The 25,233-nt window shown below is 41.5% G+C and overlaps 1 protein-coding gene across 1 annotated transcript in view; it reads right to left on the reverse strand.

Annotated features, from left to right (window-relative positions):
* The window catches only part of LOC111979954 (follistatin-related protein 4-like), a 227,883-nt gene that overhangs the window by 42,654 nt on the left and 159,996 nt on the right, over positions 1–25,233 (reverse strand). The window contains exons 5-6 of the mRNA XM_024010649.2: positions 21,177–21,367; positions 18,546–18,666 (exon numbers count right to left, since the gene is read on the reverse strand). Of these exons, the coding sequence (XP_023866417.1) occupies positions 18,546–18,666; positions 21,177–21,367 (312 nt within the window). The remainder of the gene's footprint in view (positions 1–18,545; positions 18,667–21,176; positions 21,368–25,233) is intronic.

The raw sequence follows: 25,233 nt of genomic DNA on the forward strand, positions 1-25,233 counted from the left end.
TTACATATTCTGTGAAGGAAATGTAAAGGTAATTTACGATTGAGCCGACATGCAGCATTTACTGTGAATGCAGTCTTCACCAACACATGAACATTGCCTTTAAATTTCAATCACGATTATAATGCTGAATTTCCACGATAACGGATTGAATAGAGCCTAAATCTTTTAAAAACAGCCAGCCAGAAGCATTTTCTTATTAAACAATGCTAAAGCCTTTGACAGGGGTAAATAGCTTTTCTTGTTTTAAAGCCTTAAGGAGGAGGTAAGAGGGATTAATTGCCTGCAGCATAAATCTTTTTTATGGGTGCCACTGACTGACCTGACCTAGAGATGTTATTGGCTACCAGCTGAATGTAGACCCAGTAAACACACACACACACACACGCACGCACCATCTCTTCTGCAGCTCGTGAAATGGGGTGTGTTTGAAATGTCTTCGAAAGCGTCAATATTAGACCTTGGTTCTTCTCAGAGTGTAGGAATCACATTGCGCCAGACAAGTGTTTGGGTTTGAACATGATTTGCAACTTTTGAATTGAATTTCATTCTGCGTGTTATTCATAAAGCTAGGGGCCCGATTCAGTCAGATCCGCTTTAGCCGACATCTTCATAGCTGATGATTTGATGTGTCGGAGGTGGAACTGTGTTAGAGCTGTCAAATCCACAATCGACTCACAGTATCATACCTAAAGCGGACATTGCCATTGGCTGCACAAAGACGCAATAAGAGAAATCTCATGCAGCCTTGTTTACACGTTCAAACACTGAAATGTGAGATGTAATCTACACCTCGTTTAGGATGATATAAATTCTCATTATTTCATTTAATGATTTTCATTTTTTTTTTTATATAGCCTACACTTTCTGGTTCTGAACTTCTAACGCGAGTGGGACGGGTGTGGCTTCGTGACAAAGATCGCTTGACAGCTCCAACGCAATTCCACCTACAACACCGCCAAAACATCATCAATGCGGGTGTCTGCTATCACCGGTTAACACTTGATCTGATTGAATCTAGACCTAGAAAGGAGGATGGTGAAAGCTAAGTATGTGCAGGGAAATAGCTAAGTAAGCGCTGTGCAGTAATGCCACCATGAGACTTGAAGTACTGTTGTTCTGCCTTGGCTTTTAACTGACAATGAATGGTATTGATGGGGACGTTATAGTGTGTTATAGTACTGGGAATACTGGTTCAAATCTGTGGTCCACTGTAACAGAGACTGTGGTAAAAGCCTAGTAAGAACGCACAGCCGTAATCACCAGACATCTATCTCTGAATAAAATAAAAGAGGAGGCAGTAAATTAAAGGCATTAATGCTTTAATGTTACTAGTTTTTTAAGGTCTGTTGCATTCAGGTGTAATACATACTGTGCATGGCCAGCCCATAGATCTGTACACAGATAAAATAATATACTTCTATGGGAGCTAATGAATGCAGTATCACACTGTGACAAAGTGAGAGCACTTATCTTGCATTAGGCTCAGGCAGCGTAACTTTTTTCTAAACTAAATACTGAGGGAGAAAAAGTAGAAAAAGGAAGGAAAGCGCTACTAAGGTACACAATAGTACATTTTGGTAGACAGAAGGTGCTCTTTGGTAAAAGGGGTGAATTGGTCATCAAAAAGAAAGGAGGACCAAGGCACTCTTCATATAATTAATTCAAATGTCTTTATTTGTATGGCATGTTCAAAACATGCCATACAAATAATGGCATTTTAATTAATTATATGAAGAGTGCCTTGGTCCTCCTTTCTTTTTGACGAAACACTGAGGGAGTTTAAGCAGTTTTGCTATAGGTACAGAAAAATAACAAACATGTGAGACTGATATTGCTGTAAAAGTTAGTGTTTCAAATGAGTTGCTGCTATGCTAGCACATTAGCTAGCAAGTGTAAACATTAGCACGTGTGAGAACATTGCATTCAATAGCACAACACGTGTGTCACTGCTTGCAATAGCCTCAAACATTAGTGTAAGTCAGTAACCAACATAGGTGTCAGGCCCTAGTTCTTGTCATGTAGTAGGATGTCAGATCCCAGTGAGCTCGATGACTTGGGGAGAGGCTGCGGTCACATGTCACTGGCCTTGGGGCAATTGTCAGCCTCACCGCTCCATGGCGACACTTATCGTAGATGGCAGGGCAAGGGGGCAGACGGTGGGTGAATACACAGTCATAGGGACTCTGATTGGAGACAGTAAATGGGGGCTGACAATGCTCAGCTGTCCCAGTCCATGTGACTATGACTTTCCTCACCAATGGACATTTCTGTAATGCATGTCACTGCCATGGTCTGTGTGACACACTGATGGGGAGTCAGGTTGGATTTACGTGACAATTAATAATCAGTCATCTGACTGATATGACAGGAAGCCTGCATCCTGTCCCTAGCTGTTTCCTCTGTTTGAGGACAGAATGGAAGGAAAAGAACATTCCATTTCCTCTCAAGCAATTTTTTAAGTGTTTTGAAGTGTTTTTTCAAGCGAAAAAATGTTGGGAACATCCTTATTACACTATAATTACATATGCAATTACACTGTAACAATCATTGTAATTAATTGTAATAATGCATAGTTACACTGTAATAACTAGTGGTAATTGCAGTCTGTAATTACAGTGGTGTTAACAACGAATGCTAGTTACCATGCTTGTTACAAATGTTAAAGTTTCCGATAACATCCCAACACACCATATTTCAGCCTGCACAAATCACTTGATAAGTGTTAGCCAATTGAAAACCGATCACTTCTGCAATAAATAGCTATGGAGTATGATGCCCAGGCCCAATAGCAAAAACGGTTTCACAAACAGTTAACATTAAAAAAAACTTAAAAAATGTTAAACCATTTCACTGTGCATTGGGTCAATTACAATGGGTCAATTATTTTAATCATCAATTAAACATTTGTAAACACATTAATAAACAATTACTTTTAAAATGATGATAGTCATTCGTGATTGCCAAATTGTACGCCTATTATTAAGCTTGGTTGAATAATGGTTTATAAATGCACTTAAAATGGTCATAAGACAAACTCTTATTCCATCATGTAACCTTGCAAGTGTTTCACCGTTGAGGAACATTCTCACGTTTGGCTGGGCTGCATTGGTGCAATTATTTATTTATTGCAGGAATTAAGGCATCATGTCAAGATCTGCCCATCTGCGCAAAACCCTAGAAATAATGATGACCGCAAACGTGCCCAGATGTTGACATCGATATCATGTGAAAGCGCGCAAAGGACAGGGTCAAGAAGAAGGTCAGTGTGCAAGTCCAAACTTGAAAGATTGCCACGAAAAAAACAGTGTTGTAAGTCAAAAACATCAACACTGGAGAGCAAAAGTATGTTTTCCATGCAATTTATTTTAATTTTTGGATACATTAATTCTGCTGGATGATTTAGCATAGGTATCTAGCTAGCTATTCACTAGCTAAATAGCTAGCTAACATTAGCTGGGCTCGATGGTTGTATGTTCTCTTAACCTTCTCAGGGTATCCGTACTCAAGGGTATTACGTGAGACACACCCAGCATGTTAACGTTAGCTAGCTAGCGGCTTGCAAGCCTCCCCCTTTTTCCTCCAAACATAACGATGGTCATTATGGCCAAACAGTTCTATTTTTGTTTCATCAGACCAGAGGACATTTCTCCAAAAAGTGCGATCTTTGTCCCCATGTGCAGTTAGGAAATGTAGTCTGGCTTTTTTATGGCGGTTTTGGAGCAGTGGCTTCTTCCTTGCTAAGCGGGCCTTTCAGGTTATGTCGATATAGGACTCGTTTTACTGTGGATATAGATACTTTTGTACCTGTTTCCTCCAGCATCTCCATAAGGTCCTTTGCTGTTGTTCTTGGATTGATTTGCACTTTTCGCACCAAAGTACGTTCATCTCTAGGAGACAGAACTCCTTCCTGAGCGGTATGACGGCTGCGTGGTCCCATGGTGTTTATACTTGCGTACTATTGTTTGTACAGATGAACGTGGTACCTTCAGGCATGTGGAAATGCTCCCAAGGATGAACCACACTTGTGGAGGGCTACTATTTGTTTTCTGAGGTCTTGGCTGATTTCTTTTGATTTTCCCATGATGTCAAGAAAAGATGCACTGAGTTTGAAGGTAGGCCTTAAAATACATCCACAGGTATACCTCCAATTGACTCAAATGATGTCAATTAGCCTATCAGAAGCTTCTAAAGCCATGACATCATTTTTGGGAATATTCCAAGCTGTTTGAAGGCACAGTCAACTTAGTGTATGTAAACGTCTGACCCACTGGAATTGTGATACAGTGAATTAGAAGTGAAATAATCTGTCTGTAAACAATTGTTGGAGAAATGACTTGTGTCATGCACAAAGTAGATGTCCTAACCGACTTGCCAAAACTATAGTTGTTAACAAGACATTTTTGGAGTGGTTTAAAAACTAGTTTTATTCACTCCAACCTATGTGTACCACCCAACATGGGCACTGCGTTCATCCACCTCTGGCCTGCTCGCCTCCCTACCTCTGAGGAAGTACAGTTCCCGCTCAGCCCAGTCAAAACTGTTCGCTGCTCTGGCACCCCAATGGTGGAACAAACTCCCTCACGACGCCAGGTCAGCGGAGTCAATCACCACCTTCCGGAGACACCTGAAACCCCACCTCTTTAATGAATACCTAGGATAGGAAAAGTAATCCTTCTAACCACCCCCCCCCCCTTAAAGGAGTTAGATGCACTATTGTAAAGTGGTTGTTCCACTGGATATCATAAGGTGAATGCACCAATTTGTAAGTCGCTCTGGATAAGAGCGTCTGCTAAATGACTTAAATGTAATGTAAATGTAAAATGTGTATGTAAACTTCCGACTTCAACTGTATATAGTTATTTTATGTTATTGAGTAGGCCTATATCTTTGTTTAATCTAATTAATACAATTATTAAACTAACAATGAATATCCTTATTATTTGGTAAGAAATGTAAGATATTTTTATTTTTATGTTGCAATAAAGTTGGCTAAAGTAGAAGTGGATATTTTGTTTGTTGGTTTTTTCATTTGGTAATATATAATTATATCGACATTTCTCATAGATAACTATAAAGTTACACTTCACTTTAAATGCCTAAATCTTGTGTAACAACTGGCGATAACCTTGTACTCATGCAGATATTACAGTACATGTTATATGTGGTGTACTAGTGGGTTTATCCTCTCACTTGAATGGCAAAGAGGTTCTGGTTGTCATAATGGGTAAGTGGTTAAGTATTTTGTTTATATATAATATATATTATATTATATTATAAACTGGGATGACATCTGTATGATAGACCCCAGTCAGTGAGGTTGACCTATATCTGTTGACCTGATCTGTTTTTGTAAACTCAACCAAGTTAACCCAGATGGTACACTTTTTGGGGGACAAGTGCTAGCAACAACATTGAGTGGAGGTAATTGAGGGTAGCTAATTCGAGCCTATTAAGCATCCAACCATTGTAATCTGGGACATCCAGCACATCTGTCTACAAGAGATTACAACCTTGTGGTAGTTATTACTGAATCGGATGCAGCTGAGAAGAAAACAAACACTAAATTGGTGAATTTAGTGGAAACTTGCCTACTTGTAACAAGCATGGAAACAATTTTTGCTACAGACTGCAATTTCCACCAGTTACTTGTTGTTATTAGAGTGACTTGTTATAGTGTAATTACACATGAAGGACCCCTTAAGATGAAGTGTTACCGGTAACATTCGGTAACATTTATTTGTATTTATTTTGTCATATAAAGTGATGTGATAAATCTCTTTCTCTTCTCATGTTTTCTCTCTGTATTGGTGGGCAAGGGAAGTGTAAAACAAAAGTGTATTTGAAAGTGGTATGGTAGTAGGTGCCAGGCGCACCAGTTTGAGTGTGTCAAGAACTGCAACGCTGCTGGGTTTTTCACACTCAACAGTTTCCCGTGTGAATGGCCTTTGGTCCACCACCCAAAGGACATCCAGCCAACTTGACACAACCGGGGGAAGCATTGGAGTCAACATGGGCTAGCATCCCTGTGGAACGCTTTCGACACCTTGTAGAGTCCATGTCCACGAATTGAGGCTATTCTGAAGGCAAAAGGGGGTGCAACTCAATATTAGGAAGGTGTTCCAAGTGTGTTGTACACTCAGTGTAAATCTCTTTTAAATGTTGATATTTGGTTGTGTTGACAACCAAACACAATTCAATATCACTAATTATCATTACATTTGAAATCAACCAGAGCTTGGACTATTGCATAGTTTAATTCTGGATTGAATTGAAACGATAGCTGTTAATTACACTGGGCTTGATTAAAACCCTGAATGGGAGACCAAAGTGTATCTGTACATAAATCAATTCTCCAGTAAGAGGTGCTGCCCAGGCTGTTGTTACTTTTTCTGATAGTTGATATAACATTGAAGATCCGACGTTGTTTTAAAGTAACAAATTCAACCTATTTTATACAAGGTTTGTCTATGTGGAAATTTGGTTACCATGATGACATCATCCTGTGGTTGAAATTTCACCCTCAAAACAATAGTTCATGTTGCAGACTTTTTTCAAATCCAATGTATTTTCCACGTACATTCCACGTCACACTACATTGACAAATGATGTTAAAAAAGTTGATTCAACCAGTTTGTGCCTAGTGGGATTGTTGTCCTTTTCAGAGCATTGTGGGACAGTGCAAAGAAGCTCAATTAGAGAACAATTGTCACGTACTGCAACTGTGTGACATGAAATAATAGCTTTAGTAATTAACCAAGCCATGAGAGCAAAGAGCAACATTCTGTCACGATGGGAAAGAAAGATAGTCAAAGGTTTCTAGAAAAGTTGATTAAGTTGATTAATTGCTTTGGGATCTCTCCTTGGAGTCTTGGCTCCCAGAGAAGGAAATCACTGGAGAATAGGTCTAGAAGTCACAAGGCTGCCACGTTATTACATTGGTTCTGTCTGCTGGTGTATGCTAATTATCTGACTTAAACATTCTTAATATTCCTCTTATTTGAAAAATTATATTATTTTGACTTGAAAATGTGGAATTAATTCCTACCAAAAAAATGAATCTGTAATACCTGATTGTACAGTGATACCAACATTACCACTTCATCTCAAATATAAATCAGTACACTGCCTTGCTGTTTACACAGTTCACATAGAGGTAAGGACAACATTACAACATGGGCTATGTTTAAACATGGGAGTTCTGTAGGACTGCCTTGATGAACCACACAGCATTGGAAAGCTTGTCTCTTTGAGCTCTACCATTGAGCAAGCTAAATGCATGATTTCCTCAAGGCAAAACTATGTTGCTGGTAGTCTCTTAGCCAAGCAGGGATATACTGACATTGTCTCTGGAGGCCTGAGGATTTCAGCTGAGTTAGAGAAACAGCCAATTCTCTGGAGAATCCGCCCAGACATTTTCTTTCTCTTTTTCCACCTGCGTCTTATACGCAGAGCGAGAACCCAAGCTCTACAAAGAGTCTACAGTCTGTAAACAGGAAGCAACATCAGGTTAACATTCTGCTCTCTTTTCATTATGGTTCCCTCCAGAACGGAGTCTGAGGCCAAAATGGCACCCTATGCCCTATATATAATGTACTACTATTGACCAGGACCCGTAGGGCTCTAGTCAAAAGTACTGCACTATAAAGGGAACAAGATGCCATTTGGGACACAGGCATTGACAGATCAGTGTTGTTTCCAGCAGATTACCGGTGCGTTGTGCAGGTCTGAGGCTGATCGATACACTGTTTAGCTCTGTAGACCTGGGAAACTCAACAACATGCAGCTGGGAAAGAGAGAGCTACAGTAGGCCTATGTACATGTGGATAGGACAAGCTGTGTAGGCTGCTGGCAGCAGAAACCATCTTTTGTCCCATTACCTCTATCCTGTTAAATAGTCTCTCTCTCTCTCTCTCTCAAATGGTATGAGCCAGGTGTACTGTGTTTGTCTGTTCAGCTCCTCATGCTCAGCCAAGAAAACCAGGTAGTGAGGTTTCTCTGCAGAGTTGTAATAGACAGCCATTGTTTGATAGCTGGATCGGATTCTCCCAGGATAGATGGAGGCCTGCCAGACGGCTAGTGACCAGTCTCCCAAAGGCAGCGATGTTAAGCTTATCATCTGTCCAGTGGAGGAACAGATCAACGCCGCCCGACTCATCGAGAACGAGATGCGATTCGCCTGGGATGCAGATAGGTCGGTGAAGTTTGATAGCAGGTCCTGCTTCTGCTGCAGCTGAGCTAACCACCAGAGAATCTCTTCCCGAAGCTGCTAGATTGTGCAGCCTGGGCTCATAGACTAGACGTAGCATAATATGTGAAATCTGCGACACTCAAATGAGTATGATATGTTACGTTTCGTATGGTTATTTAAGACAGAAGGTTACTTAAGGCAAAAACGAAAGGAAGGAGGCTGGTCGGGGTGGATGGGTAGGTGTATAACAATATATCAATCAATCAAATGTATTTATAAAGCCCTTTTTACATCAGCCGATGTCACAAAGTGCTATACAGAAACCCAGCCTAAAACCCCAAACAGCAAGCAATGCAGATGTAGAAGCACAGTGGCTAGGAAAAACTCCCTGGAAAGGCAGGAACCTAGGAAAAAACCTAGAGAGGAACCAGGCTCTGAGGGGTGGCCAGTCCTCTTTTGGCTGTGCCGGGTGGAGATTATAACAATACATGGCAAAGATGTTCAAACGTTCATAGATGACCAGCAGGGTCAAATGATAATAATCACATACCTCGTTCAAAGGCATGTACATATTTTGTCTTTCCCATCACCCTCTGAATGGCACACATACACAATCCATGTCTCTATTCTCCAGGCTTAAAAATCTATTTTTTTTAACCAGTCTCCCTCCCTTTACATGTTTGAGTCTCATCACGGCCAACTTTAGCATTTTAGCTAATTAGCAACTTTGCAACCACTTAGTACTTTTTAGCTACTTTACAACTACTTAGCATGTTAGCTAAACCTAACCGTAACCCCTAAACCCTAGCCTAGCTAACGTTAGCCACCTAGCTAATATTAGCATCAGCCAGCTAGCCACCTTACTAACGTTAGCCACAACAAATTGGAATTCATAACATATCAGGCGTATTGCAAATGTGTAACTTATTGTATGAATTGCAATTTATAAAATCTAATGTGAATTTTAATTCAAAACATTTCATATGAATTGTAATTTGTAACATAACATACGAAATGAATGATGGACATCCACAAATCTTGCACCTATCGCATTTGGGCCCAGCCTTGAATAAAAACACTGCTAGCCTTCTCGCCGGTCCCAGCCACAGGGGCTAACCGCGACATTCGCTTGTAAAATGGTGTGGATAAAAATGCTAATCCAAACTCTAATTTCTTCGTATAGTTTGGGATAAATTGCAGAAGATTAGGCTGAAAGACTAAAACAAACAAAGAATTGACACGCTAAAGAAATGAAAAACCCCTATACCACACTTCACAAAGAAAGTCCTGCAGGCTCTATTTTTATCTTAACCTGCAGCTGGCCCAGAACAGAGCAGCATGTCTTGCTCTTCATTGTAAATAGAGGGCTAATATTAATACTATGCATACCAAGTCTTTCTTCCGACACATGTTTTTATGAGAAGCATTAATGTGTTGGAAATTCCAAATTGTTTGCATAGTCAACTTACACACAGCACTGACACACACACTTACCACCAGACATGCCACCAGGGGTATTTTCACAGTCCCCAGGTCCAGAACAAATTCAAGGAAACGTACAGTATTATACAGAGCCATGAGTGCATGGAACTCCTTCCATCGTATATAGCGCAAGTGAACAGAAAACCTGGTTTCAAAAAACAAATAAAGCAACACCTCACGGCACAACGCCTCTCTGCCATGTCACCTACTTGTTGTGTGTACGCACTGCCATGTTTGTGTAACTGATAGATGCGCGCACAGACACACACAACAATCTGTTAATGTTTTTAAATGTATGTCAATTGTAAAGTATTTTTACTTATGTCTTTTTAGTTACGTGTCGTACCCCTGTAAAACTAGCTGTCACCATTGGCGTTGGCTAATGGGGATCCTAATAAATAAAAATTTAACTGGACGTGACGTGTGAATGGATGAGTATTAGTATGAATAAGAAAAGTGTAATCACTCAGTGGAATTGGTTTTCTATCATAAGAGATTTTCCCTAATGAAAACAAGTCTTCATTGCAGTATCAAATACTAGGCCTGTGTTTTTGCCATCAAATACTATTCCGATTCCAATTTAGGAAATTCCGTTTATACTTAACCTCTACAGGATCCTGGGCTTGCACCTGGGCTGGAATAATACATGATGGCCTTTCTCTTGCATTTCAAAGATAAAGGTACAAAAAAAATACAAAAGAACAGATGTTTTTTTCTTTGTATTATCTTTCACCAGATCTAATGTGTTATTGTCCTACATTCATTTCACATTTCCTCAAACTTCAAAGTGTTTCCTTTCAACATGGTCATTACTTTACTCAGTACTTTGTTGAAGCACCTTCGGCAGTGATTACAGCCACGAGTATTCTTAGGTATGATGCTACAAGCTACTACAAGCTACTCCTGCATTGTCTTGGCTGTGTGCTTATTGTCCTGTTGAAAGGTGAACCTTTGACCCAGTCTGAGGTCCTGAGTGCTCTGGAGCAGGTTTTGATCAAGGATCTCACCGTACTTTGCCCCGTTCATCTTTCCCTTGATCCTGACTAGTCTCCCAGTCCCTGAAAAACATCCCCACAGCATGATGCTGCCACCACCATGCTTCACCGTAGGGATGGTGCCAGGTTTTCCCTCGCAGAGTGACCGCTTGCATTCAGGTCAAAGAGTTCAATTTTGGTTTCATCAGACCAGAGAATTTAGTTTCTCATGGTCTGAGAGTCTTTAGGTACTTTTTGGCAAACTCCAAGTGGGCTGTCTTGTACTTTTTACTGAAGAGTGGCTTCCGTCTGGCCAATCTACCATAAAGGCCTGATTGGTGGAGTGCTGCAGCAATGGTTGTCCTTCTTGAAGGTTCCCCATCTCCACAGAGGAACTCCAGAACCCTGTCAGAGTGCCATCGGGTTCTTGGTCACCTCATGGCTCATGAGGTGGCTCACCTCATGGCTCATGGCTCACCTCATGGCTCATGGGGTTTCAGACACCTGAAACCCACCTCTTTAGGAATACCTAGGATAGGATAAAGTAATCCTTCTAAACCCCCCCCCCCCCCTTAGAAGTTAGATGCACTATTGTAAAGTGGTTGTTCCACTGGACATCATAAGGTGAATGCACCAACTTGTAAGTCGCTCTGGATAAGAGCGTCTGCTAAATGACTTAAATGTAAATGTAAATGGCTTGGTTTTTGCACTGACATGCACTATCAACTGTGGGACCTTATATATAGTGTGTGCCTTTCCAAATCATGTCCAATCAATTGAACTGACCACAGGTGGAATCCAAACAAGTTGAAGAAACATCTCAAGGATGAACAATGGAAACAGGATGCACCTGAGCTCAATTTCGAGTCTCATAGCAAAGGGTCTGAATACTTATGTAAACAAAACATTTTTATTGCAAAAACATTTTTGCAAACATTTCTATAAACCTGTTTTTTGCTTTGTCGTTATGGGATATTGTGTGTAGATTTCTGAGGATTTAAAAAAAATGTAATCCATTTTAAAATAAGGCTGTAACGTAAACATTTTTGGAAAAAGTAAAGGGGTCTGAATATTTTCCTAGGGCACTGTATGTGAGGTCATTAGGCCTACTGACGGTCAATACTGATAGTGGTTAATATTTAACATGATATAAATATGAAACAGAGAAAGTAGCCTATAAGTAAGATATTTGAGAGTACCCATCCCTGCAAGTTAAAAGGCTGTACAATTTAAATTTGGCATAATGGCACAGCATTTCATAAACTTTGATGTGGGAAAGTTGATATGTTGATGTGCTTAAGTTGGATGCCATATGATTGGTTTCACATTTGTCTCCAGCAATATACAGTTGAAGTCGAAAGTTTACATACACCTTAGCCAAATACATTTAAACTCAGTTTTTCACAATTCCTGACATGGAATCCTAGCCCTGAATTAGGTCAGTTAGGATCACCACTTTATTTTAAGAATGTGAAATGTCAGAATAATAGTAGAGAGAATGATTTATTTCAGCTTTAATTTATTTCATCACATTCCCAGTGGGTCAGAAGTTTACATACACCCAATTAGTATTTGGTAGCATTGCCTTTAATTTTTTAAAACTTGGGTCAAACGTTTTGGGATGTCTTCCACAAGCTTCCCACAATAAGTTGGGAGAATTTTGGCCCATTCCTCATGACAGAGCTGGTGTAACTGAGTCAGGTTTGTATGCCTCCTTGCTCGCACACGCTTTTTCAGTTCTGCCCACAAATTTTCTATAGGATTGACGTCAGGGCTTTGTGATGGCCACTCCAATACCTTGACTTCGTTCTCCTTAAGCCATTTTGCCACAACTTTGGAAGTATGCTTGGGGTCATTGTCCATTTGAAAGACCCATTTGCGAACAAGCTTTAACTTCCTGACCGATGTCTTGAGATGTTGCTTCAATATATCCACATCATTTTCCTTCCTCGTGATGCCATCTATTTTGTGAAGTGCACCAGTCCCTCCCGCTGCAAAGCACCCCACAACATGATGCTGCCACCCCCGTGCTTCATGGTTGGGATGGTGTTCTTCGGGCTGGAAGCATCCCCCTTTTCCTCCAAACATAACGATGGTCATTATGGCCAAAAAGTAATTTTTTGTTTCATCAGACCAGAGGACATATCTCCAAAAAGTACAATCTTTGTCCCTATGTGCAGTTGCAAACCATAGGCTGGCTTTTTTATGGCGATTTTGGAGCAGTGGCTTCTCCTTGCTGAGCGGCCTTTCAGGTTATGTCGATATAGGACTCGTTTTTCTGTGGATATAGATACTTTTGTACCCGTTTCCTCCAGTATCTTCACAAGTCCTTTGCTGTTGTTCTGGGATTGATTTGCACTTTTCGCACCAAAGTACGTTCATCTCTAGGAGACAGAACGCGTCTCCTTCCTGATCGGTATGACAGCTGCGTGGTCCCATGGTGTTTATATTTGCGTACTATTGTTTGTACAGATGAACATGGTACCTGCAGGCGTTTGGAAATTGCTCCCAAGGATGAACCAGACTTGTGGACGTCAACCATTTTTTTCTGAGGTATTGGCTGATTTCTTTTAATTTTCCCATGATGTCAAGCAAAGAGGCACTGAGTTTGAAGGTAGGCCTTGCAATACATCCACAGGTGCACCTCCAATTGACTCAAATGATGTCAATTAGCCTATCAGAATCTTCTAAAGCCATGACATCATTTTCGGGAATTTTCCAAGCTGTTTAAAGGCACAGTCAACTTTGTGTATGTAAACTTCTGACCCACTGGAATTGTGATACAGTGAATTAGAAGTGAAATAATCTGTCTGTAAACAATTGTTGGAAAATGTACTTGTGTCATGCACAAAGTAGATGTCCTAACCGACTTGCCAAAACTATAGTTTGTTCACAAGAAATTTGTGGAGTGGTTGAAAAACGAGTTTTAATGACACCAACCTAAGTGTATGTAAACTTCCGACTTCAACTGTATCTAAAACAATTGTAATTTATATTTATAATTCCCTCTTCCAAACGGATTACTCATTTACCTAGCTCTTATCAATAGCTCCTATCAAGTTGTAAAGTACAGTGCATGAAGAATGGTGTTTTTTCTATCAGAAAAAATAAAGTAGATGTTTTTTCCACTTGGAATCAGTAGGTTCGCTAGGTCTTATTCATTGTTCCCTGACGTATAAAGGTTGTGGAATAATTAGGGAATTAAGTCAAGGTCAGAATATAGACACACACATTTATTTGATCTCCACCTAAAACGAATAGCATGCTATTCTCATGCTTACAAATTCAAGTTTAGAATACACCTAGAGAAAAAAGTGCATAAAAAGGGAATTACATTCCATTTACCTGCTTAACTCAGGTCGGAATTGGGCCCTTACAGCGAACCCAGTGAAGCAATACAAGTACGATGAACACACTGTATCTTTGTTGAAGGCTTTGTTATCATATTCTTTCAAAAGGAGTTTTTTTTCTAAGCGGTTTTTATGTTTATTTGAGGCCCAGCTCTCCACAACAGTTTGGGCTGATCAGAGGAACACTTTTTCTGGGACAGACTCTCTTCTCCAGGGGAGGGGAGCTGGGGGACACACACACTTGTTTTAAAGTTGCAGAGGGAGCAATGAAGCTCACAAAATGAATCAATCAATGGAGGCATGATAATGAATTATTTCCTTGCTGGAGCGAGAGTTGGAGGGAGAGATAAAAGAAGACCCCATGCTGTGCTGCTAACAGCCGGGGGGCCTCAGTGTGTGAATAACGGTGTGCCGGAGCCTGAGGACTGCTAGCAAAAAATGTGATGGTGGAAAAACAACGAGATGGAGAGGAGGATGAAGGAGTAGTGGAGTCTGGGTGTTTAGGGGTTAGAGGTCAGGCCGTGCTATTTCCGGGACACGACTCCGATAAATTAGAGAATAACTATTAAAGGGGTAAAATGAAAATAGACATTAGATAACTGGTAGCACAACTGCTCTCCAGCGAATGTTCACCTTTGAAATGATCAACTCACTGATGATTATGGAGATAGGAAATATTAGAGTATGACATTAAGTTACAAGTCTTTTATCATATCTTGTATAACATTTCCCCCGGTTAAGAGAGTCTTCTATTCAAACTCAAGGATTGGAGTTTGGATTGGAGAATATTAAGACTTTCAATTAAATAGTAAGTTCTCATGTATATGAAAAGAAAGCCAAACACCCTTTCTGTGAACTCTGCGGAGGTCGTTGTATTTCACAATTCGTTTGGCTGGCAAACAATGAGTTTCCAACATTTGCCTTTAATTGGTTACAGGCTGACAGGCAACTGCTGTTACACTAATGCGCTACTTTTTCATCCCATTTATAGATTTATATCACTGTCTGTGTAAACAAGTGGATAAAGATTCTGTCAGCCTAACAGGCATATCGATTTTATTAGCATTATACTGCTCTGCAATATCATTTGACATATGTTTGGATGTTTCTACTGTACAAAGAAAAAACCCTGTGGTATTTCACAATGTTGAAGACGTTGGCTCATATTTCTTATTTGAAATTTGATATTTATTGAAGTCTCCCGGTACGGAGATATTTTGCTTCGTCTTCCAGACACACATTGTACCTGTGCATTTTAGGCTCATTGTAATCAGGCAACTTAATGAGCGTAGACACATTCTTTCTGTACTGTCCTCCTCTTCTCTTCTCTCCTCTCTATAGGGAGATGGCATTGTTAAATGTCTCACAAAATAGATTATTCCAAGATCAGAGGTACCTACAGTTGCCATGGAGACCCATTTTGCTTGTCTTACTGCGTTATGCAGAACAGAGTAATCCTCTGGCTTCTTGCCGTTCACCGTCTTACCGTTGGCCATATTTAAGGGGCTGCCGAGGGAAACTGTAAAACGGTGGATGTGTGGAGGAAGAGATGTGGTGACAGGACATCCTCTGTTTCTGTCACACTCAGAGACAGAGATGGTTATTAAGGGCTAACACAGCAAGCTGACAGAATGTAATTACCCCGGCACACAGCTGACACAATGAATGTGCCGGAAACCATACAAATATGGTATTGGCAATTAGCCGTGAAGGCCACGGAGTCGTCTAATGAGCCTTCAAATGAAACACCAACGTGGAACAGAGAGGAGCTGGAAGAGAGGAGCCAACCTGAGAGGGAGGCAGGTGGAATAGACCTTAAGTACAGTTATCTTAAGTCACTCTCTACTATGTGCTTAGCTACGGATAGTTCACCACTCACTGTAGGCTACAACTTCATGGGTGGGTTACTTGTTGGACAATGACATGCAGATATGATCGAGGTTGTCCACAGTGTCAGCTTATGATCTAAATTTAGGGCTGTTTTTTCACTTACTGTGAAAGTCAGAAAACCATGAAAAAATGTGCTGCGACAGCTTTACGGTGACGGACAGCTGCTTTGTCTTTCAATGAGTGGGTTTAATTGACTATGCCTTTGCTAATGTAGTAATTTGCATCCCTTGAAAAGCTGTGATCTCCTTGGGATAAGCGTACCCTTCTGATGGCCTGTGTAATCTCCACCTGTGGAGGATAAGCATCACAGGCAGACAGGGGACTGGCGCGTGCCGCTCTTCCCGACCTACACCCTACACGGTCATTCATGCTCCTCCACCGCAAAGCCTGCCCCTCAGTACATTCCACCACGCACGCACGCACGCACGCACGCACGCACGCACGCACGCACGCACGCACGCACGCACGCACGCACACGGACCCCTTTTCCTAGCCAATTACACTTGTCTCCCTTTCTTTCCCTCTTTCTTCCTTTCCCTCCTCCCCCCCCCTGACCACTCTCTCCCCCCTCTCTGCCACCACACTCTGTTTCAGCCACTTGATTAATTAAGCAGATCTGCTGACGGTGCCTGCCAGCTCAGCTCACCATGTCCTTATAATTCCACTATTAACGGCAGCCATGAAAAACAAATAGACTCCCAGCGAAGGGAGCTCTGGGCACAATGCCCCCAACTCCAGCATTCCCCCTCTCCCTTCCCTTATCCTCTTCACTCCGTCCCATATGGATGCCTCTTTTCCACTCCCCTGGGGCACTACAGTGCATCCCTCCTGCAGTAGAAAAGGTTTACAATGTTAAAGGGAGTACTACCACAGTATGTTTCTGCAAGTCTGGACAAGCATCTGCTTCAATGGCTAAAACACATGTGGTCCTTGAGGTTAATGTATCCGTTCACTCTAATAACAGCACATGTGTACCAGCCGCTCTCTAGCATGATCTACCTCTACCACATTGGGTATTTATTTGTATTTTTTATTGAACCTTTATTTATGGAATAGATAAATACTACACTCTACCCACTGGGAACACACTGGTTGAGTCACTGTTGTTTCCATGTCTCTTCAACAAAATTACGTTGAAACAACGTGGAATAAACGTTGAATTGACATCTGTGCCCAGTGGGTAGGGCACACACAGAGCACATCTCAAAGTCATTATACCCTTATCTCAGCACCTCCGTAGGCACTGCGGCAGAGATGTGCGCTATTCAACGGCCATTACTTATTCTCCTTTGCGAAGAACAAGAGGTCTCTTCTTCCTTTGACTGAGTTGAGCTCTCCAAAACTTTTCATCATTAGTCGGGAATACTACTTTCCAACATTTCGTTAAATACTCATTAGGCAAAGATTCAAGATGATATTTTTTCTGACTGTGATTATAGCTGTAGAGTTAAGCCCTCCTGTACAGCAAAGCCATCCTGACAGACCGGGGTAAAGGATAAAGCAAGAAGATGTTGGAGAGAGAGAGAGAGAGAAAAAAAGGAAACAACACTGTGCTGAACTGCTACTGTCAGACGCCTAAGTAGATCACTGCAAATACTATCACTTCCTGAAGGGGGTGTCATGAGCCAAACTGAACTCCCCGCTTTGGAATGGAATTTGTCTGCCTGCTATGGAACAGAACACTCTCTCTACACAACAGCATCTGCAGAACGGGGCTTAACATTGAGTATTGCTGCCCAGTGTATCTACCAAGCATGGCATCTACAGGGGGAGGTTGTGTAGAAACACCTGAGCTTCCTGGCATCTCAACTTCCATTTCCCTCAAGGGAGAACAACTCATCTCAGGAACATCCATCCATAGCACATAAGCCATAAACCTCCTCTTAATAAAACATTCCCACTCCTTGTTTTAGTCTTATGCAGCACAACAGTTAACCTTGAACAATGTCTGATCAATCACATGTTTTATTAGTCCCAACCCTCTCCTTCACCTCCCTGTTAAACCCCTTACACCTTCCTCAAAACAGACCCACCGCCAGCCATTCTCACAGCCCATCTGGATGCTAAAAGGAAAGTAACTGTATAATGACAACAATGATTCCACTAAAACCCAGTCATTACTATGGTTAATGACTGTTGAGGCTTAATGGACCTGTGTTTTTGCCCCGATTGTGAAAGCCTTCAAAATGGTGCCATGCTGCCTACTGCTAATGGCCTGATTTATCGGCTTTGTCCAATTGGATGGACTGGCCATATAGGCCTGGGCTGTGCATTTTGGTGCTCACGTCGCATATTGTGTTTCTAATCACACCGGCTGAAATGTATGGTGTATAGATATCCTCTATAAAGCAACCTCAGTGATAGGGGTTGCTCTGTCATCTTCTGTTCCAGGCCAAATCCAGGCTGCCATATTGGCTGTGCGATTAGGCTTTATTAGGCCTGATGACCAGGTGCTCTCAACCACGGCTCACAGCTCAGAGGCCCATAATGATGCCTGGCCTGGCAAACAGGGCAGAGGATTGCAGGATTATTGGATTGCAGCGCAGCCTGAGTCAGGTTTATCTGGTCTGATCCGGTCTTATCCTGATGGGATGGGCTGAGAGAGGGAGAGAGAGAGAGAGAGAGACCGAGAGGGAGGTGGGGATTTCAAGCTGGACTTACGAAAAGCGGTGTAGAACTCGTGCAGAGTGAGGTGTCCGTCGTTGTTGTAATCATCGTAGCGGAGCAGGTCCTGCATGGTGCACTCCAGCAGACTGTCTTCTAGGTGCTCCTTCATAGAGATCTGGACAGGAGGATTGAAACCATAGACTGTATTACATTCTATGATTAACATTCTAGTTCTATGGATATAAACCATAGGACTAAGTCAGATAAAGTACATTATAACAGCTGTCTTCCTTCATTCACTTAACTGTCTTACATCTTCTCTTAACCCTTATTTTAGCCTTGTTCTATCCTATATTTAATTCCCTTTGGAAAAAGTACAGGTGCAAACTATGCTTCTGGTGAGACTGGTCCCATTCTGTACATCTATAGAGGGAAGGAGAACCAATGTGTAGAGCTAGTCAAATACTGCTTAATTAACATACACCTGACTATATATATATATAACTGATCATGACATTTAGTGACATCTTATTTCTATTTCTTTGATTTCTCTGATCTTGGATGGATATTTCTCCCTTAAATTTTTAAAAAATGTCTCTTTAAAGATTTCTTGGCTACGTGTCAACATTAATAATTGCCAACCATGATTTGATCAGATCTTCAATCAAATCTTCTAAACTGCTGAGATGTGAGAAATAGTTCATCATGTATTTCACATCGGTCCTGTCTCCTCAAAGTAGAAAAGTGCAAATTGCCTGTCCCAAATGACACCCTATTCCATATATAGATTTAAAAGTAGTGTACAATTATATAGCGAATAGGGTGCCATTTGGATGTAGGCTGAGTGATGAAAGAGTGATGTCAATTTGCAACCTGTTCTGTAAGCTAATAAAACACGACAGCTATTTGTCACAACACTGCAACTAAATAATTGGAAGTATCTACCTTCTAAAAAAAAGATCACGAACCTAAACAGTGCTTTAATGCAGAAACCAACACATTCACAAGTTCTCGCATGTCACCCCACTCCTCCGCACACTCCCCTGGCTTCCATTTGAAGCTTGCATCCACAACAACACTGTGGTGCTTGCCTACGGAGCAACATGAGGAACTGTGCCTCTCTACCTTCAGGCTATTCTCAAGCCCATCCTCCTCAGTGAATTTCATAAAATGTTTAATTGTAAAACATTAAAAAAGTTTTCCTAAATATAATCACATCACCAAATAAATGATTAAAACACACTATTTTGCTAAGAAGGTCTACAGTAGCCTCAACAGCACTCTATAGGGAAGCACAACGGTGTAGCCGGAGGACAGCTAGCTTCCGCCCTCCTCTGGGTACATTGACTTCAATACAAAACCGAGGAGTCTCATGGTTCTCACCCCCTTCCATAGACTTACACAGTAATTATGACAACATCTGGAGGATGTCCTCCAGGCTATCAGAGCTCTTTCAGCATGAACTGACATGTTGTCCACCCAATCAAAGGATCAGAGAATGATCTAGTACTGAAAGCATAAGCTACAGCTAGCTAGAACTGCAGTGTATAAAATATGGTGATTAGTTGACTCAGAGAGAGAATGAAAATAGTTGAACAGTGTTGAACAAATTAATTTCTTCCTAAATGAAGGAGAAACAAGAGAGAAATAGAGAGATTGTCATTTTTTTCACTTTCAGTTTCACTTAGCTAGCAAATTCAACTAGCTAGTTTAGCCTACTGAAACACCCTGCTCAAACAGATGTTAACTAGCTGGCTATGACTATCCAACACAACACTGGAACTCTTCCAAGTCAAGGTAATCTTTAGATATGACTAATTCCTTGTCACCGGGGCCTGCTGTTGTACCTGCTTACTGACTGTACACTAACTTTACGGCTTGATTGTAGCGGGTTTACTAATACGTTAGTTATATTAGCTATGTTATCTATGGTGACCATGATGTAGGCTGTGTGTAGCGGTTTGGCTTGGAAAGTTTTTTTTCCGCCTGGTCACATACAGCTGATGTGTTGCGCGTTGAAGTCCACAAGCGAAGGGAAGAGCTGAGAGGAGGAGAGCGCATAGATGCAACAAGGAATACAAAGTGGCTGCTTCATTCCGCCGATTCTGTTGAAAAAGGTTTCTTAAATGGAAGCAAATGGAACAAAACAGGGATAAACATACCTGAATTTGTCCAATAGAAACTCTTGTTGGACTAACGATTACACCCTATATCAGCTAGATGTAGGCAGGAGTGTGCAAGGCGGTATTAAATGTCACTGTCAGTCCATGTGTCACTGTCTGTGACCTCAAATTTGCCTCTCGACCTGTGCGCACCTACGTTGTAAACTTTCATTCATAGGCTAGGTTGTAGCAACCTCATGATGGGTATAGGGAACATTTAGAGTATCATGTAGTAGCCTAAACCTATCGCTGTTACATTGAACTGGGTGAATGGAATATGAAAGAGGGTCATCCAAAACGCTGCAATTGAAAGAAGGCCATGGCTCATGAAAACATTTTTTTTGTCCCCCCTCATCTTAAACGGCACTGACCGCCACTGAACCCTACACCCCAACCCGAGCCCCTTCTGGCATAGGACTAGTAGAAGTAGATCACACATGGATGGAGATGCATCCAATTAACACCAGTTAGTGTGGCTCTGATGCCTCTCTTAATCCAATTATCACCCCAGAGAAGTACCCACCTGTTCGAGCTCGTCGCTGCACAGACGGCCATCCCCGTCCATGTCCAGGTACTTAAACATGGTGTCCACCAGGGCTCTCTTCTGGTCCATGTCTCTCTTAATGTTCCTGTCCTCGCCATTCAGGCCTTTAGGCTGCATATCCAGCAGCATGCTCTTCAGCTTGTTGTAATCTGCCATGGTGCACGTGTCTCCTATAACAACACAATACAGACTTTAAATTAACCTCAATTAGGTTCTAATGACCTTACCGCTGCAGGACTAAATGATTTTGGAGGATGGTTAAGTGTGTAAGAGTGAGTATATTAAATGTGTGTGTTTGTGTTTGCGTGTGTGCGTGCATGCATGGGTTCTTGCTCGCTTGAGTGCGTGTGGCGGTGTGCGTATGTGTGTGCTTGCATAATGTGTTTTCGCGCAGGGGGTCCAATTAATTATGTATAATCCTCCAATCCACATGAAAACAAAAGGTAAACATCCTCATTGAGATGCTTTAGACAGTTTTGCCCTCTTTCACTTGCTGAGGGATTAACACCCCATGTTTCAAACACAGCATCACATCCTGCCTGACTGCTCAGCACTCTGTCTCCCAGCCCGCTGATAAATATGTGCAGAGGAATGGAGGAGCCATGATTAATCAAGTGCAGCTGAGAGTGTGTTTATTCCTTACTTGAAATAAAATTGTGCAAACACAGGCCACCCGCTGTGGGCATCTTTAGAACTTGATGTGAATGGAGAGCATTGCTCCACTCCCCCCTTCCTCCCCCTTCCTTCCACCAGCTGCCTGTGAGAGTTGACAGGAGGTGGGAGGGGTGCCTGTGTATCTCCGCCAAGTGATGAGCGCACCAAATATTAAAAGCTCATTGATATGAATAAGTCATTAGAAAATGTCTCCCGATCGCTGCGAAGAGCCATACCCCCTCCTGCGAGGACCGGGGCCTGATTGCAATGCCTAATTCAGAATAGACATCAACATCAATTACAGCTAATAAATACCACAGAAAGACAACGGTGTACAAGATGCAGGCATCCAAAGCGTCCAACCTGCATCCCCCCTGGTTCCCCCACCCCACTGCAGCACTGATGCCTCAATGTCCTATCCGTTCACCCTCATGTCACTCCTAAACTCAACAAGACTTCTGTTAAGCCTCTAAAAGGGAGAAATGTCTCCTACATTACGTTACGTTTCGTTGCTTTTTGGTGAAGCATGCGGGCTGCCTGATGACTAAATTGGGTTCCTTTCTCTTCAGTGACAGGAGGGTTAACTGACATGCTACGTGAATTGTTAGCACCTCTCGTTGGAACACACGACCGACCCAAACAAACCACACTTCAAAACACTTTTACCAGCTCTATTTTGCTTAGCCACTGCATTGTCTGTATGCCTCGAAACTTGTGTCGTTGCAAAGACCTGCCGCTGGCACTGCTCTGGTGCTATCCATTAGCATGACAAGGGGTCATTTCAATGCACCAGCCCTTTCTCTCTGACTACATTCAGTGGCTGATCAATCATTGATCAACCTGCCACGAAGAAGGGGAGGGATTCAATTTTCGACTTTTCAAATCGGGTAATGAAGTACATCTATCAAGGCGACTTTGTGAGGAGAAAGGTCGACGGTGATATGGGTTAAGTTGTTATGACACGCTATTAATCCAAGATCCTCGCTTTTTTCGGGGTAAAGATCTTATGACCTTTCACAGACACACCCCACCATCCGCATCAGTCCGAGGCGTGTGAGCAGCAATAACGTCAAGGTCTCGGCTCAATCCCTGTTCAGTGTTATTCCTTCTGGGGGGAATGGAGTGTGCCTCTTGTTGAGATGAATGTCCTTATTTTCCCTCAATGATGTCCTACTACTAGTAAGTCTTTCTTACTGGGGGTGAAATTCACAGTACTCCCTGTTTGAAATGTTAGCTGCTTAAAGATGCACTCCAGAGCTTTTGTAGTTTTGAAAGTGGTGCTCACTTTCAAAAGGGAGTAATGAATGATCTACGGGACTTTAATGAGAAGCTGCCAACCTTTTGATACAGGATGCAGTGATGCGTATTAAAACTGTCACCTGTGATCAAGAGAAGAGCGCTATTGTAGACGGCATCCGAAGGTTTAAAAGTAGGGGTTGCTGCATTCAGATATATGGTGTCACCATAGTCAAGACCTGGCAGGAAAGTTGACTGTACAATCTGCTTTCTGCTGTTTAGGGAGAGGCATGATCTATTTCTATAAAAGAAGCCTACTTAATCTCTAGCTTATCCGTATGTTTTTTAAACATCAAATTATTGTTAAACCAAAAGCCCAGAAAAATATAGGCGGGAACCTACCTGATTAAAGAACCATCCAATGCATAAATGTGTAAGCCATCTGAAATACTGTACTTCTATGAGAAAATAGCATACATTTAGTATTTCTGGCATTCAAATTTTTCTCCAACCTTTATTTAACTAGGTAAGTCAGATAAAACACAATAAATGTACAAAGACATAACCCAAACTAAAGAATGGACTAACTATAAAAATAAAAAACTACTAAAAATAATCGAATTTAATTGAAAGAGTAGGTGTCTGAAGGCCTCTCATGAGCGTTTCTTAGCATCAGATCCAAGAGAGTAAAAGCTTGTTCTAATACATCAACTGTTGAAACCTTACTACAATCCCTCAAGGGTGTGAGCAGTGCTCCTGTTTGATTTATGACGGCTTGACCTCCATGGGCTGAGATGATTGGGTTATTTAAGCCATGCCATCTGTGTCCTGCTAATGGAAAAAGATTGACTTGCCTCTTAGGTAATTATGGAGATGATAGATCCTTTCCTCATACGTGAGGGACATCAGGTCGAAAGCAACTGTGAATCAAAGCATGGACCAGGGGTCCTTTGAGGGTTATCTGTTGCATGGACATTACCCTCATTGAGACATGAGCCCATTAAATACTTGCCTGTTTAATTTAGACCTAAGTCTTCACAGTGACAGCCTATAACTATGGCCCAAAGCTAACTAAAGTAGCCTGCGATGCAGCAAATAACGGGAGCCACACACTGTATGAGAGAGAACTCTACTTCTGTTCTCAATCTGGCTGGGTAAATAAAGTGTACGCAGACAAAAGACAATCAACAACAGAGAGGCCATTTCAAAATCTCATCTCTCTTTTCAGCCCAACTCAGCAAATCCTGAATCTATGCTGTTACAAAGCTGCAAGAATTTGACTGTAGTGAAACTGGACTGATTGTCGTAAGAGCTTTGCCAAGGGAACATTATAACATTTGTTTTGTGAAAATTGTACTGAGGGACAAAAACGACAATGGGTGTTTATCAGAAGAGCAAGCCAAAAGGAAAGGCGAGCTACATAAGAGAAGCAATCAATGTTCCAAACACGTTTTGAGATCCCAATGTTCATATTATTTAAGTGGTGGTGCCATGGTGTCATGCCTTAAGTATTGCTATTTGCAGAAACTTTAACTTTAACAGAAAGTTCAAACACGGTTACATTTAATTTCAATTTTGGTAATGTTCTATGAATTTGTTCTGGTTTGACATTGAAAATGTTCTCAAATAGTTCAGAGAACGTTAAGAAACAAAGAAAAATTGTGGGAATTTCAGTACTTCTGTCACGCCCTGACCTTAGAGATCCTTTTTATGTCTCTATTTGGTTTGGTCAGGGTGTGATTTGGGGTGGGTATTCTATGTTCTTTCGTTCTATTATTTGTATTTCTATGTTTTGGCCGGGTAGGGTTCTCAATCAGGGACAGCTGTCTATCGTTGTCTCTGATTGAGAACCATACTTAGGTAGCCCTTTTTCCCACCTGTCTTTGTGGGAAGTTAACTTTGTTTGTGGCACATAGCCTTAAGCTTCATGGTTGTTTTGTATTGTTTGTTGTTTTTGTCGGCGTCATCCTAATAAAGGAATATGTACGCTAACCACGCTGCACCTTGGTCCTCTTCATTCGACGGCCGTGTGACAACTTCAGCATAACTTTTCCTACAGGTTTTCTCATGATTCTATTTAAAGTAATGTTCTCAAATTGTCAAATTCAGAGAATGTTCTAAGAATGCTATTTAAAAACATATACAT

The sequence above is a fragment of the Salvelinus sp. IW2-2015 genome, linkage group LG20 (genome assembly GCF_002910315.2).
Source record: "Salvelinus sp. IW2-2015 linkage group LG20, ASM291031v2, whole genome shotgun sequence".
Lineage (NCBI taxonomy): Eukaryota > Metazoa > Chordata > Actinopteri > Salmoniformes > Salmonidae > Salvelinus > Salvelinus sp. IW2-2015.